Source organism: Charadrius vociferus, unplaced genomic scaffold (assembly GCF_000708025.1).
Source record: "Charadrius vociferus isolate BGI_N301 unplaced genomic scaffold, ASM70802v2 scaffold51, whole genome shotgun sequence".
NCBI lineage: Eukaryota > Metazoa > Chordata > Aves > Charadriiformes > Charadriidae > Charadrius > Charadrius vociferus.
In genome coordinates this window covers 1,111,849-1,128,534 of record NW_009646939.1, presented here as the reverse complement: position 1 = coordinate 1,128,534, position 16,686 = coordinate 1,111,849, and the positions used below count along the sequence as shown (strand labels likewise).

At 39.5% G+C, this 16,686-nt stretch overlaps 1 protein-coding gene across 1 annotated transcript in view; it reads right to left on the bottom strand.

Annotated features, from left to right (window-relative positions):
• Positions 1-15,937: 15,937 nt before the first annotated feature.
• SLC9A3 (solute carrier family 9, subfamily A (NHE3, cation proton antiporter 3), member 3) overlaps positions 15,938-16,686 on the bottom strand; it is a 49,463-nt gene continuing 48,714 nt past the window's right edge. Inside the window, exon 16 of the mRNA XM_009894956.1 lies at positions 15,938-16,185. Coding sequence (XP_009893258.1) covers positions 15,938-16,185 — 248 coding nt within the window. The remainder of the gene's footprint in view (positions 16,186-16,686) is intronic.

Below are 16,686 nucleotides of genomic sequence, written 5' to 3'. Positions count from 1 at the left end.
CAGGCAGACTTGTCTGGCAGTTGGACACTGAGCTCTCAGAATAATTAGTAAGGACTCTGAAAAAGGTATTTTTGGAGTCTCCTTTGCTTACAAGGAGTATCTTTACTAACCTGGGCTGTCAGTGCATATCAGTGTTAGAATCTTGCAGCAACTTTGAAGCATCCAATTCTACTACGTCATCACTTCCTTTTCCCCTAGTCTATTTACTAGAGAGACTTTTCTATGTTTTCCTGCTGTGCTCTTGTATTTCCTTCCCATGTCTAAATAATCATTTGTGTTTATCTTCCATGGAGGATCAAGTATTATCAGTGAGGATCTAAAAGGAAAACTCCTTAATTTCCTCCTGACCAAAACCTTTTCTGATACAGCTCAAGGACCTTAGAAAAAAGGAAGTCCTTTTAACCATTTGCCAATTTCTCTAAATCATCTCTAAAGGATCTCACCTTCTCCGAAATTCACCAAAAATCTCAATCTTTTGAGGACCCTGAACTTTGAATATGAGGCTGAAAAGCTTTTTTATCCTTTAATTTAGACTACTTTTTTCCTTTGTTTTTTAAGCTTTCCTTCTTAATGCAAAATAATAACAAGTTCTGTAGTAATGATAGCCTAGTGATAGACTAGGTAGCAAGGTGAGGTAATGTCTTTTATTGCACCAGGTAAAATTTACACTGGAGTTTGATGCTGGGTTTTTGAGACCTGAAGAGAGGTTTGTGTGCTTAGCAGCTTGCCTGGTGTTTTTACCCCTCTGTATAAAGTCAACTAATTGTTAAAAGCTGTTTTCCCTTTATTTTTAGGCAATAGCAACTCTAATGCTTTTTTTGCCGGCAGGAATCTCCACAGAAAATCCTGTGTAGCAGACTTGTGTGCGTTGCACATGGACATATAATGGAATAGAGGTTTAAGAGAACAGTATTTTACAAAACAAGATCAGTATATATTATTCATTATCAAGCTAACGCTAACCAGACCAGCATTTTTACTTATACATTGGAAAACAGAAAAATGGCCACTGTTTTTTAAAGCAGCTTGTAACTTTTCCCTATGTGCCCCTTTTTGCCCAAGTTATCTGCTGATCTCTGCAAGATCCGTGGTACTCACTGAACTTTCCGTTGAGGACTACTGCACAATCAGACAAATGCAGAAGACCCCTGTATTGCACAGCCTACTGCACAGACTCAGTACACTTTTTGGAGGTGAGTTGCAGTGACAAGCTGGGTGCTAATATGTCTATATGCTAATATCTACTGTCCATGCTTAGCATAAGAGGAAATTAAGACTCAAAGAGATTTTACAAAGGACCATAAAATACTGGTAGGGGCAGATCCCACTGTGTACAACTGACACCCACTGTTTGTATGACGAATGCATTTTAATGTGTGCGTTTAGATGGGGGTGTTTAAAAATATGCTTACCTGTGTAAAACGTACCTTCACAAGATTCTTGAATAGGCTTATTAACTCAAGAAATCTAGGCAGTGTTCAGGGGATTAAATTTAGGGTTGTACTTTACCCGGGGAAGGACCCAGGGAACTACAGGTGAGTCAGTCTCACCTCTGTGCCCAGGAAGATCATGGAGCAGATCCTCCTGGAAACTCTGCTAAGCCACATGGAAAATAAGGAGATGACTGGTGATAGCCAACAGGGCGTCACTAAAGGCAAGTCATGTCTGACAAATTTCGTGGGCTTCTACAACGACGTGATGGCATTACAGCCTTGGTGGATAAGGGAAGAGCAATTGACATCACCCACCTGGACTTGTGCAAAGCATTTGACACTGTCCTGCACAACACCCTGTTCTCTAAATTGGAGAGACATGGATTTGACAGATGGACCACTTGGTGGATAAGAAAATGGCTGGATGGCTGCACTCAAAGAGTTGCAGTCAACGGCTCAATGTCCAAGTGGTGACCAGTCATGAGTGGCATTCCTCAGGGGTCAGTAATGGGACCAGTGCTGTTTAACATCTTTGTTGGTGACATGGGTAGTGGGATAGAGTGCACCCTCAGCAAGTTTGCCAACAACACCAAGCTGTGTGGTGTGGTCGTCATGCTGGGATGCCATCCAGAGGGACCTGGACAGGCTTGAGAGATGGGCATGTGCAAACCTCATGAAGTTCAACAAGGCCAAGTGCAAGGTCCTACGTGTGTGTCAGGGCAACCCCAAGCATGAATCCAGGCTGGGTGGAGAATGGATCGAGAGCAGCCCTGAGGAGAAGGACTTGGGGGTGTTGGTTGATGAGAAGCTCAACATGAGCCAGTAATGTGTGCTCGCAGCACAGAAAACCAACCGTACCCTGGGCTGCATCAAAAGAAGCGTGGCCAGCAGGCTGAGGGAGGTGATTCTGCCCCTCTACTCCACTTTCCTGAGACCACACCTGGAGTACTGTGTCCAGCTCTGAGGCCTCCAACATAAGAAGGTCGTGGACCTGTTGGAGCAAGTCCAGAGGAGGGCCCCAAAGATGATCAGAGGGCTGGCGCACCTCTCCTATGAGGACAGGCTGAGAGAGTTGGGGTTGTTCAGCCTGGAGAAGAGAAGGTTCCGAGGAGACCCTATAGCATCCTTCCAGTACCTAAAGGGAGCCTACAGAAAAGATGAGGAGGGACTCTTTATCAAGGAGTGCAGTGATGGGACAAGGGATAACTGTTTTAAACTGGAAGAGGGTAGATTTAGGTTAGATATTAGGAAGAAATTTTTCAGTATGAGGGTGGTGAGACACTGGAACAGGTTGCCCAGAGAAGTTGTGGATGCCCCATCCCTGGAAGTGTTCAAGGCCAGGTTGGATGGGGCTTTGAACAACCTGGTCTAGTGGAAGGTGTCCCTGCCCATGGCAGGGGAGTTGGAACTAGGTGGTCTGAAAGGTCCCTTCTAACTCTAACCATTCTATGATTCTATGGTTTACCTGTCAGTTTACCCAGCTTTTAAACATTTCAAAGGAAGTGGGAGTTTGTTGGAGTGATGTTCTAAACAATGTTACTGAAACACTCTTCTGAAATGGCTAATTAAATAAATTATAATTGCCATTTTGTAAAGATGTCATTGTTCTTTACGCACATCAGGTGATGGATAGAATCAGTTAATTATAAGCAAAAGCACGTTACCTGAAGTGTTGTGACCATGATCTGTTGGTGCAGGTAACTCTACTTATCTTGATAATCCCAGCAACTCAAAAAATACTGCTTATCACAGACAAAACCTGACCAATTCACAGATTTTAAATCATACGATGTTTGAAGAGGTTTCTTGAATTATTAATGACGTGTAGTTAACCAGCAACAAGTGAACTATTCATGTGGCATCAATATCAGTGTCTAATACTAGACACTAGCAAAATGCACATCTACATCTAATTTATAAACAGCTTCTATAGTTAATTCTGAAAAATTCCAATCCAGACACACACATGCATACATACTTGCAAAATTCCATGCTTCCCTTCCTCCACAGAACATAGGTTACCAGCATGAAAACCCTCTTCTGGGAGCATGAGTTCCCCTACCTTTGCAAGCATGCTGTTGGAGGTATGGGTGATCTAGCTTTATGTGCACTCATGTGTTCCCCACAGTCTGCTAATCTGCATGCTGGTACGAGAACATCCCACAATGTCACACGCATGGACATGAGGTGTGAGTCTCTACTTGGTGCGTCCAGATGCAGGTTAATCATGGCATCAGATGGGGAGGAAGCTTAGCAGAGGTCATGCTATTGGTGGGACAGTTTCTGGCACTGTTAAAACTGTGTCCTTTCTACTCCAAGGTCTATCCCCATTGGTATAAACATTTTGCTTCTTTTAGACTACTGTATGAGATCGCCACTTCTTTGGTCCAAAAGTCTCTCGGTAATTCTCTGTTTACTGTTCAGTCTGGCTGATGGTTATCTTCCTCTTTAGCCTTATCAGTTTGAGGCAGACAGTCTTTCAGACTAAGTGTCCCATTCACTTACACTTTTATTCCCATCAATCAGCTGTTATTTTGCCAGTGGTGGGCTATGTGACTACTCAAGCTTGTGCAGTATATGATGTCTGTAATCCTGGTTTTGGCTGGGATAGAGTTAATTTTCTTCTTATCAGCTCTATAGTGCTGTGTTTTGGATTTAGTATGAGAATAATATTGGTAACACGTTGATATTTTAGTTGTTGCTAAGCAGTGCTTACGCTAAATCAAGGACTTTCAGCTTCTCATGCCCTGCCAGCAAAAAGGCTGGCAGTGCACAAGAAGCTGGGAGAGGGCACAGCCAGGACAGCTGACCCAAACTGGCCAAAGGGATATTCTGTACCATATGACATCATGCTCAGCATATAAACTGGGGGTAAATGGCCAGGGGGTGGCTGCGACTGCTCGTGGACAGGTTGGGCATCGGTCGATTGTTTGTGAGTAATTGTTTTTCATTTGCATCACTCATTTTCCTTGGGTTTTATTTCTCTCTCTTTTTATTATTTTCCTTTTCATTACTATTTTATATATATATTATATATAACAATAACAATAATAATTTTATTTTAATTCCCTTATTAAACTGTTCTTATCTCAACCCACTAGTTGTCTCACTTTTACTCTTCTGATTCTCTCCCCCACCCCATGGTGGGGTGGGGAGTGAGCAAGAGGCTGGGTAGTGCTAACTTGCTAGCTGGGGTTAAACCGTGACAACAAATATCAGAATAAGCATATAATTTTATTATGTTTATGTAGTTCTTAATAAGTAAAAGTAGAAAATCTTTGTAACTTTAGAATTTTTTTTTTCCAGAATCTACAATGAGACTGTTAGATTATGAAATAAGAAGTTCATCTTCATGCACAAAGGAGCACAGAGGGACAATGATAGTCAGGAAACCCCGATAACCTAAGTAGAGAAACTGGAGCGCTCTGATCTGGCTCCTTTCACGGCTGTCACAGGAAGATGATCAGCTCCATTGTCTGCATGGTGAAAGCCATCAAGATGAGTCAACTGGATAGGTTCTCTGATCACCTTACAGACCAAGGAGGGTTACTGCCTGTGGGATGCTGGGCAAGAGCATCTTGGAATTCTGCAAGGCATTTTATAAGATGTTTTGAATAGGAACCAAAGACAGTGAAAGGGGGAGATCATGGCATTTGGGGGTTGAACAGGTGTAAGAAGATAGAGGGATAAGGGTATTTAAGGGGTGGTTGTGTGTAAACAGATTGCTGGTCAGCATGCTCTTCTGGCTGTGCCCTGCACCTGAGCACTGCAGACACTCCTGTCTTATTAAAATCCATTTCTATTTTCCTGCATGAAGGGCTCTCTGTTCTATCTAAAAGTGTGTATATGGAAGTCAAAGTGCCAGCAACTGCAGTCAGACCACAGCTCACAGAGGCCTGTGTGTCAGTGGTGCCAGCAACAGGAGAGATCAGAGTGAAGGCGTATGATGAGGGTACGTGACACTGGCAAATAGCAAGCCAGACTAGGTGGCAAGTAGGATAAGTGGTTTCAAAGTCAGGAATCAAAGCAACCATATGTCTGGGGTGTATACTGGAGACACCAGAGGATGTGTGAGTTGACTACTGCAGGCACCAGGAGGTTCACACCAGCTACTGGAGAAACCATAGCATCTGGGGTTGGAGTGAGAGGCCTGTTTGCATGTGTGTGTCTTAATGCATGAGGCAAATGGAGGAATTAGCTACAGAAGGGATGACATGATCCAGTCCAACTACTGAAGAGAGCATAAGGTTTTGGCCTCAAATATGAGACACATTTGCATGTGTGTGTCTATGTGTGAGGCAACAGAAGACAGCAGGATCCAAGGGCTAGCCAGTGGATAGATTGAGTGTCTAAGCCCAATTCGTGGAGGGATCCAAAGCATATATGTCTGTGCATGTGCTATTGCATGCAGGATGGTCTGAGTACCAGCAGCTAGAATGTGACTGCAGGCTTCAAGGATCTGGAATGCCCTGTTGTCAACCAGCTGGGGAGATCAAGGGTTCAGGGCCAGCTCCTTGGTAGCCTGAGTGTTGAAGTCCAGTTAGTTAGGAAGCCATAGTATGTGTCTGTGGGTGCTGCTCTGTGTGTGAGCGTGCAAAGTATCTGGAAGGCCAGGGGATCCAAGGACAGTTATTGGGTAGACTGTGTCTGTGGCCAGTTCCTGAAGAAGAGTCCCTTGTGTGCCTCTTTGTGTGTGTTGGGGGAGGGGCTGGGGTTCTGTGAATGTGTATCTGCGAGTGAGGGGTCTGAGTATCACCAACTGGGGCAGGGTTGCAGGCCTCAGGGTCTCATTTGTCCAGGTGCCAGCAGACGGGGAGGCTGAGGTCCAGAGCCAGTTACTGGACAGACTGTCCAAGGCCAGTTACCAGAGGGATCCACATTGTACATGGGTATATATTTTCTATTAACAGACTTTCATCCTGATCAGCCATAGAGGGGAACAGAATGAGGCTGTTGGCACTGTGTTTATGTGAGCGCTGCTTCTTCTGTATGCACTGATCTGTGTGGCTGGCCATGTATTTGTGTTTATGTGTATTGTATATCTCTGAGTGTGTGTGTGTATGCACGTGTGCGCACGCATGTCTATCAGAACTATGTGAGCAACCTCACTGCTGGTTCAACCTGGGGACAAGGACCTACTGCAGCCTTGCCTCTACTGGGCTACGGGATTTGGCAACTTCTGACTGAAATGTTAATTCATCAAAATAACACAGATCTTACTTTGAACTGCTTAAAATCCACAAGCTACTTTGCCGAAAGTAGGACTCTAAAGCTAGCCTTTTCTTATTTAGAAGTTGGAATCAGTGATTTTAAGAGCATGTAGGAATGTAGTGTTAACACTGTGAAGAGATCAGACATTGTTGGTTGCAAGCACAGAGCTAACTGATTTATCTGTTTTGGTTTAAGCTTTCATTGCCTTTGCAGTAGAACTGCATTTAGTCCTGGCCATCGTTTTCACCAGGGATGGGCTAATTTAAGCTTAAAAATTCAGAACAGTAAAAGAATCCCTATGTCAGATTTGATATTCTACTAAAATTTAAACTTGTTAAAGAAATACACAAAAATACCTGGTCTTACAACTTCATACCATGGAAAGGAAAGCTAAAACTTAAAAACATATGTTTTATGTCCTTGTTTAATTCATTTTACATAATTCTATCTTCTCTTTATAATGCACAGATAAACTTCTATATTTTAACCTCCTGTTAGTTCTGAGACAGTGAGTATAGAACAACAGCAAGTTTTGTAATCATCACATCGTTTCTTGATACAATCCATGTACCTTACTGCAGATACTTGATAGCATCACTTTTAGTTCTTTGTTACAGCTTCTGTGAAATTTTTTCTCACAGCCTGAGTTGCCAGTCCAGGATTACTTGTAACTAACTAATTGATATTTCTACTGCTTTTATGCTGAAGGAAATGTTACTATTAGTCAGCTAAAATTGTGCATTATAGGGTTAACCTTTGGAAATATATATGTGTGGGTAGGAATTAAGCTTTGGTTATTAGACAGGTGATATAGATGTCTTTTGCACATATCTACATTATCTTCCTTTGAGGTCAGCTTTATCCATTTTAGTCTTCATTGTTTCTGTCCTGATCATTCACATGCACCTACTTAGCCCGTGTATTTTTTCACCATTCATAGCTACTTACATCAGTCCGCCAATACTGTTTTAAAAAAAACCTGAAAACACAGCTGGGATTTGAATCGTTATAATCTCACTGTTTTTACCAGGGAGTAGAGCTCATGTGGAGTATTATCTAAAACCTCTTGGACTATTCACTCTTTACCTTGCTTGGGTCTACTGTGCTGACCATAACTTTGTATTTCTTTGTGTTTCTAAGCAGTGGACAGCACTGAATTCGCTCATGCTCTGTGTGCCAGTTTTGCAAAAGCCTGTGATCTGTCTGTTTCGGTGTGATGTACCTCTTGGCTCATTAAACTAAGAAGCCAATATATCTGAGCTATAAGAATCCTTACCATTAGATTTCAATGCTGATTTACGAGTTTGATTTTTCCAACAGAAGTGGCTGTTCATGACTTCTGTATGCTTTGTGTATCAACAAAGGTGATAAGGGATGTCACTCCCACCACCATTGATTTAATAAACTATTAGCTGATTAGCTATTGCATGGCCATACGACAAAGACAGTTCTATCTGATTTTGCCATTGCAGCATCTTATTTGCTAGCATATGGTTCGGTCATTGGTGCTATCTTTTTAAATCTCTTCAAATCCATACTTAGAAAATAATATTTATTTAACTCCATTAAATATTTAATTCCATTATACTATAAATAAATTTAGAAGAAGTTATTTTTTCATCCCATGCCTCCTATCTATTGTTGAATGCAATGTCAGGTGTGGAAACATCCTAACAGCAGGATGACAGTAGAAATGGTATTTTTCACTGGGATCACAGAGCTTTCAGGGAAAATTTATTCATCCGATATCAGACAGCTTAGATAAATGTCATTGGTTTCTGTGTAGAAAAACATGCTGGCTGGCATTAGTGACTACCAAATCTTCAAAAAGTATTGCACAGTAAAACAAAACCCCAAAAGCCTGAATCTTTACATCAAAATAATTATATCATAATGAGATGCTATATATCATCATATATGTAAAGTTTAAATTATAGTGTCATTATAATGATGACAGCGCTACATATCTCTACAAAATATGAAGCCGCCTGTTCTAAGGATGGAAATATTGGCTTATGAAGTCAATGGGAATTCTGTCATTGACTGCAGTGTGGCTAGAACTATACAAAAAGTGTCATAGTAGTCAGAGAGAGACTCAGGAGATCTACAACTTCTGTTGCTGCTTTTAACGTTTTGTGTTTTATGAATGACGTGAATTATCAGCACCACACTGTTGTCTTTTTTAACTTTGATTTGGGAGCAGGGATACAAACTCCTCAGAAGTCCTGTATGGAAAGTCTTCTCTAAATGTAGTGAATAAGTGATGCTCTAAATCACTTGCCAAAACAGTGTGATTCCACCAAAGTGATACAATTTATTGCCAAACTTCTCATTATGGTATACTATTAAAACATTTCTATAAAGACACATTAGCAGAACAACTTGACTTGTTTAAAAATATATGCGGTAAGTTGACACCTTTTGGAAAGTACACACAAAAATCTCCAAACAACAGCACTCCAAAGAGTGACAATTTAAGGCACAGGATTATTTTGCAACCTTTGTTTCATAAATCTCTGGTTAGACCATATATTTGTAAAACATAATGTCATATATTTCAGTAACTAGCTTCACAGCTCAGAGAGACAGAATTCATCTGAATGCAGGCAATGCTTCTTTTTTTTTAACATTGCTAGATCATAGTGCAGCATAATAAACATTGCTAACAAGAATCTTATCCATGGAGCAAAATGTATACAAGAGACTTTGAATATTTCTGCGTTTCATCTTTTTACAACAAGGTAGTCCATAGGTACTTGTTCAATAAATAGCGACTGTGGAATTCCCAACTTGCCTTTCTTCGACAGAGCATGCCACGTAAAAAAATTAGAGACAAAGTTTTCAGCCAGGGAAGCAAGAACTGAACTGGCCTCACCAGAGGTGAACTGATTTACCAACTGATCATTCCAATTTAATTCACACAGTAAAAAAGAAGCTGATACATACAGCCTGATCCTCAGCAGCTCCAAACCTGTTGCTGTGGTGGAAATTAGTGGTGCTTGACTGATAAAAGTGTGCTGAAGAAGCAACCAAACACTTGCACTCACAGGACATGTACTAAAATGTGAAAGTTCATAGAAAGGGAGGGGAGGAGTGAGACAGATGATGAATTTTTATAACCTGCTTTTTGTATATATCATGATAGATATTGGCAGCAATTGCCTCGGAAAAAAATAAGGAATTATAATCCACTATATTCTAGCTAAAACTATGTTCTTAATATAGAAATTGGGGGCATGAAACTTTTTTCATCACATTTTGAATTGAGGAACTATGCCAAACAAAACCTTGCTGTAGAGGCAATTATACTAGAACACATCTTCCAGAGGCATAAGAGCTTCTGAAATTATGCAAACTATTTCAGGAAAAGATCTTTTTCACTATCAGAATTGTGCAATGTATCCTTCATCTGTTCAACTATGGTCACACAACAAATAGACAATGTCTAAGACCTTTGAAAGTAAATGGAGAGTTAAGCCCTTTGTATATAGTGTCTTTCCATGTCTTCTGTTGTTTAAAATGGCATAACGTTCCTCTCTGGTTTGCAAAAACTCCTACAGCCCACAGCCCTCTCAAAAGCATGCAGAGGATCCTGCTGTCTTTCAGACTGCTGTAGTTGTAAACACTATGGTGTCTATTGATCCTCTCTTGTTTAGCATAAAAACATACAAGAACATCACAATCTTATATCCTGTGATTTTCAAAATTGCATACTCTTGTGTGTGCAACACTTAACTGATGAAAACTCCCATCTGCTGCTGCTGCTTTACAGATGTTTTCTTGAGGTAGCCTGTACACAACTAGATTAGGAATGCTCTAACAAGCATGCAAAAAACAGTCCACAGTGTGGTTCTTCTTCTGACCGCAACACAGTGATGACCTCTGTACAACAGCAACAAGAAATAAAAGTTTATTTCAAAGCCAGCATCTGACAAGCATCTTGCCAACTTTGCTGTTGGTACTTCAGCATTATGCTGTCAGACTGGAGGTTAGATTTTGGCACATTGCACTTTACCTGTCCTAATATTTGGGATCAGTCATGGTTCTGTCGTATATCTATGCCAGTGACTAAAATACTTGTTGCAATTATAATATCTGGAACAGCATTAATATGCTCTACTTCATCAAAACAGTGTGTTCATACGTACTCAGTTCACAAAAAATTGTATTTACATTATTGCATTATAAAATTAGCATCCCTGCTGGTGGCAGCATTATGTCACATGACCCTCATTAACAAGACTAGTTCTGGGTGATGAAGCTTTCCAATTAGGGACTCTGATTTGAATCAGGGCCCAAGATGACTGCAAATAGGCAGCTGCTTGTGGGTTCATGTCAAAAGAACCAGTACTCTGAATCTCGTCTCTAAAGGCATATGTTATGTACCTATCTAGGTTTGTATATGACATTTGCTATCATATCTCTGCAATTTGCACTAGCCTAACAGGCGGTTTTAGCAAAGACAACAAAGACAGGAAAAAGATGTGGGCACGAATTTTCGCACATTGCTCCACTCTTTTTGGGTGTTTGGGTAAATCTCAAATTTAACATCTGACACAGGATCACCTAGAACCCATTCATAATCTGGGTAGGTAGAGTGAAAGAACCACTAATTCCCATAGATAAAGTAAAATTTATGAAATAAAGCCTGAATTGGATCCAGTCTTAAGCAATTCAGGTACCTCCCTGAAGGTGATTTAGTTCATTTACAAATGGCTTATGCTGATAGCAAATAGAAATAAGGTACACATTAGGATCATAGAGGTGGCTAAGCACTCGTTGATGTCACAGATGTCACAGAACCTTTGCAACTTATACCACTGAAGATTTCAAGCCAAAATTTCAGGACTGGAATCATCCAAGGCAAAATAGAGATATTCCAGAGGACTATACACCAGCATGTAGCTATATATCTATACATCCACGAGAGGTCTCAGAGTTTTCACTTTTTAGTCTTCATCTGAGTTGGCTTTCACTGATGTCTCCAGCTGTCTTCAAGGTGATGTAGATCAGATTCATACACAGTAGGCATCTAGTGCAATTTAACTACTATCATTTAACAGAAAACTGGGGACAAAAAGGTAAACAAAGTTCCTAACACAAACAGGTATATACAAATACAGTAGACAAACTACCTCAATACTTTAAACCGTCAACATCCTGAGTCATTGTGGCACTTAAACCATGTGGCAAAACACAGGATAGCATCTGAGAGACCATTATCCTGATCAGCTACTGAAAGTGACACATAAATTAACAGAGTAATCTAACAGTATTTGGAAGGTGTCTTCCAAAGCAGCATTAAAAATGACAAATATTTACACTTCTGTCTGAGTGAGGCTATTTAAAATAGAGCAGCTTAATTAAGAATGTGAAAGGAGTTGCTTGTGACCACACAAACTAAAATTCTGAGCTAATTCTGGATGTTCTTTCATTCCAGTGCTACTGAGTAGAGGAAATGAAGGTGAAGGAAGGAAGGGGCCTTCCTTGCATCCTTGATTAAATTTCAAGGTGCCAGGACTTTCCTCTCCCTGGAAAGTTTTCCACCAGAGTCAATATCCCACAATTACTCAGTGACATAAATATTCAAAAGCAGGAAAATATTTTTCTTTAACTTGCACTTATAAAAGGCACTGATCCGTTTCAATCAGAGTAGACTTAACTTGCAAGAGGCTAATCATTGGCTTCTGCTATATTAATTTCATACATCATAAATATTGAATTTCATTACTGAAGCAGCAAATGCAGCCTATTTCTTTAAATGTATTTATGGCATAGTGGCATAATAAAACATTTCCATGTAAAAAAAACCAACAGGGATTTACCATTTGAAAAGATTCTTGGTTTAGCCCTCCAAAAACAATGTCGATTTTTTGTAACAGTCTACATGAAAAAATAACAAGGAGGCATATTTCTGCTTCACTATGCACCCTTTCATTATGAATGAGAACTTAAAAATCTAAGAAGTACAGCAGAAAAGCTCTAGTGTTTCTGACATCATGGGACCCTACTCCCTTTACATCTGAAACCATTCTGGAGCAGATCCCAGGAACCAATAGGTTGCACTCTATTTTTACAGAAGCCCTTTGTTCAAGTTATTCTCTCTCGTCTTCTCTTTTCAAGTAAGTCCTGGCTCACAACTGTGTTTCTTCTTGTTCCAAAGAATGTGGAGGGACATGGCAAGATGCTGGAAGAGATGCTAGCTTCTGAAGCTTAGGGTGTTGCAGAGGTTTTGGCCTGTGAAAAGAACGTCGGCTTTGTACACGTCTGGCTGCAGCAGATCTGTAATTTCCTTGTACGTCAAGCAACATTTTCTTCTCTTGGGGCTCCTTCATATAAGAATCTTCCAGCCCTTCAAACATAAGTAGAGAATTCTCTTCTTGTGAATTCCCTGACTTGTAGCTAACTTCAGAACAATAACCTGAGTTTACTGTCTCTTTGTTATCTGTATCTGTACCTGCTTCCCAGAAGAGATCAGGTACATCTGGGTCACAAGAAGCTATATACTCAGAGACAGAAGAAAGAGATATATTCCCTCTGTTTTCCAATGAAGAATAGTTTTGTGTCCAAGGCATTTGAAGACAAGATGGAAAGAAGTGGAGAGGAGTTGCTGAAACACTTTGGTTTTGGTTCAGTTGGTCATCTGAAGAAGAGTATTCTGTCATTTCAACGTCTTGGTCCATATCACCTAGAGAGCACAATTAAATAGAAACATTTGTAATACACACTTTCTATACTAATATGCTGGCTATTGGGCTTTGCTTTTGGCTATTTTTGTGACAGTTTTATGAAAGTGTGAGGTTTAACATGGCTTTTTTGCTGGGGAACTGTACCCTGTCCCAATTTTTATCTTGGACAATCTGAAGTGAGTTTATTAAATTTCTTATCCTTGCTGAGTATTAAGCAAAACTCAGTTCAGTGTTTGTGATGAACAACTGCCTGTTTCAGATATTTAGGAGATGGAGCCATCATCTGGTCATTAAGGTGTATCTTTATCTTGAAATATTTAGTCTTGATGCTCAGCAAGGAAATCTTTTGAAAGAAATTGCTCTCTTTCAATCAAGTAGCAAAGAGTATCACCAGGGAGTCAATTTCTTATTGACTGGAATCTATGATCAGTTTTCTGTGTACTTTAGACTATGTAGAGAAACTTCACATTTCCACCCTTGGTTTCCAGTTTACATGTTTTTTTTAAAACCTTTTAATTGAAATTTCAGTATCATTCTCCTATTAGCTGAATTTTATTAAGGAGATAATTCAGAGGACCCTTTCAGAGAGTAATCAAGGTCAAAGTGTATTAGCTTGGAAAATCTAACTTCCCAAAACACTTCTTAAGAAACACAGCAGTAAAAACCCAGTGATTTTGATATATCAAAGATATCTGCACAAGAACTTATACATACCAGTTCCTAATAATACATTCAATTATAAATAAGGCAACAGAATAGAGGAAAAGAACAAAGGTTAGCAAGAAAATAGTCAGCAAATCATATGCCAATATTTTATGACAACGTTCTCAGTGGGAAAAAAAAGTGAAGAAGAACTTCAGTGTGGATAAGTGTCAAGGAGAAGTTTTACTTTTGGAATGCAGCTCATTATTCAAGTTTTGAATCAGGATATTGGAATTTAGTTCACAGTTCTTTAAATAACCCAGTGTTCACTCTAAAACATCATTTATAAAATAATCAAATATGCATTAATAAGGAATTGAGTACTAGAATGAATGACAGATCTACAGGCCACTCCAGTAAAGAAAATGATGTGCTTCCTGTAATTACACTTGAACTAACACATCTTCTGCAGAGACAGAAGCCATAGCAGAAGAAAAATGGAACTTCCTTTTCTATTTCTTTTCAAAAGGTCGTGAAGTTCTTCTCAAATCAAATTACCAGCATTCAGTCTTGTCCTGAGGTCTTTGTCTGACCAAAATTTCATCAGCTAACTACAGAAGTTCTTTTAATTTATCACGTTCCTTTATTTGTTGATGCACAGAATACACTAGGTCATACATTTGTGATTGTGGATTCCACAAAAGCAAATTCGTGATGAAACTGATTATTGCATTTCATTGCATAATCCCCACAGTGCCCTATGTTCTATTCAATTATGATGTCTGAACTGTGACCTGACCCACCTCATTTACAGCACTGACTGTGTTGATTATAGAAATGAAGGCTGCTTTTTATAGTGTGGAAATTCCACAAAGTGAGAATTAAAGGCCAACTAGGATACTCATTTTAACCCAGAGTCAATTTAATTTTAAGACTGTAAACATTAGAAGCGGCAAGTTATTTACTGCATCAGAAAGCTAAGGATTTTTCTGGTTTCAAAATAAGGCATGGATTAAGATAAATTCACAGTTTGAGTATAAAGCTCTAACCAAAACTGGAATTCTGCTTCTCCACAGTCTGGCTGTTGTGCAATTATCTCTACCTGCGCAAGGGAACTCTGATGCATTCTAGTAAACATGCTTCGGTTTTAAACTCTTTCTTATGTAATTTAAAGATGACATCAGCAGTGTCATTGAGTACTTGTATTGTAGCAGTGGGACCATTTTCCCTTCCTGGGCACTAGACAAATGTTCAGAAATGACTCAAGGCTTCTTAGGAATAGAGTCAAAAATCATATTCTAATCATGCTAAGAATGAGAGACAGTCCAGCTCATTTTTGGTCTAGCCCTGCTGTTCTTATTGTACATCCGAATGCAATAGAGTCCAATTGGTTAAATGACTCATCTGACCTCTTATGAGCAAACCATATCCTTTGGCATCAGCAACTGGATTGTCTTTCTGGGGCTTCAGACTACTTTGCTTACATCTGCAGACAACAGTGATAATGTTATACCAAAAGACCTATCACTTTTTAAGGGGGTTGAATCAGAATTACCCGATTCCTGTTAGGGAATTCAGGTACAAATTTTATCGTCTGGAACTGACTAATCAAGAAACCTGGAGCCTCTTGAAAATGGGTGCACAATATTCTGGTATTTGGAATACTATTTTCTTGGCATTTGAAGTACTCAAGCCAAAACAAAGAGCAGGACCCTTATGCGCTGTAAAAATAACAAGGCATTGGATCCCAAAAACTTGGACAACTCTTCTGCAGAAGGAAAATAGAAAGATGTTTTGTTATTCAAGCTGGAGAAAAATAGAAGATGTTTAGTTGTACAAAGAAATCAGGAAGGAAAGAGATGCTCTGGGAGAAGAAAAATCAGAAAAGTAAGTTTACTTGTCAGTAGTCAGGGTTGATAGGAAGGCTGATTAAAAATAAAGGTGATAATATATTTTAAAATATTACATATGTGTTGATTCTGGGAGAAAAGATCTGGGTTGGTCCTCTGGGCCATCTGCTAGCAGGAAGGAATCTATTGATTTATTGCTGAGCCGGAATGGAGTGAGCCGTCTGAAGTTGTTTGGAGAATATGGGATCTGCACTCGGGCCCTTTGTGATGGTACCACAGTATCTTCACTAGATAACCATGGTGAGAACTTCATATAGATGCTTTGATCATCATCAGTTGAAAACACTGGGTTATCAATTCCTAAAAAAAGTTCATGAGTGACAAATACAATTATTCAAAGTAATTTCTTGGTAATACAGCAAGGTTCTTTGTAAAAGGAGAATGGCTATAATGGGAAAAGAACAGGCCGATACACACCGGTGTAGGTGTTACTAGGCCGATACACAGACCATTATACACACATAGGTTGCTTTTTCTACCTTGGGATTTCTTATTGGATTTCCATTAAAGAGAAAAATTGGATATTATATCAAATATGCAGTTATGTTTGGGATGTCTGGAGACAAAAAATAATAAAAGAAGAAATCGGTTGGAAAATTTTAAGCAAAATAAGGCACACTATAAAATAGTGGCAGAAAATTCAAATCAAACCCATAAAAAAGAAACAAAAGATGGAAAAAAAATGCAAGAGCGTAAACTGCGAAACTCCATAAAGGAATGATATGTGTGTGAGGGAACTAAAGCAGCCCAAAGAACAGTCAAAAGTAAGTTACAGGAGCCTTTTAATATAGATATCGTTTG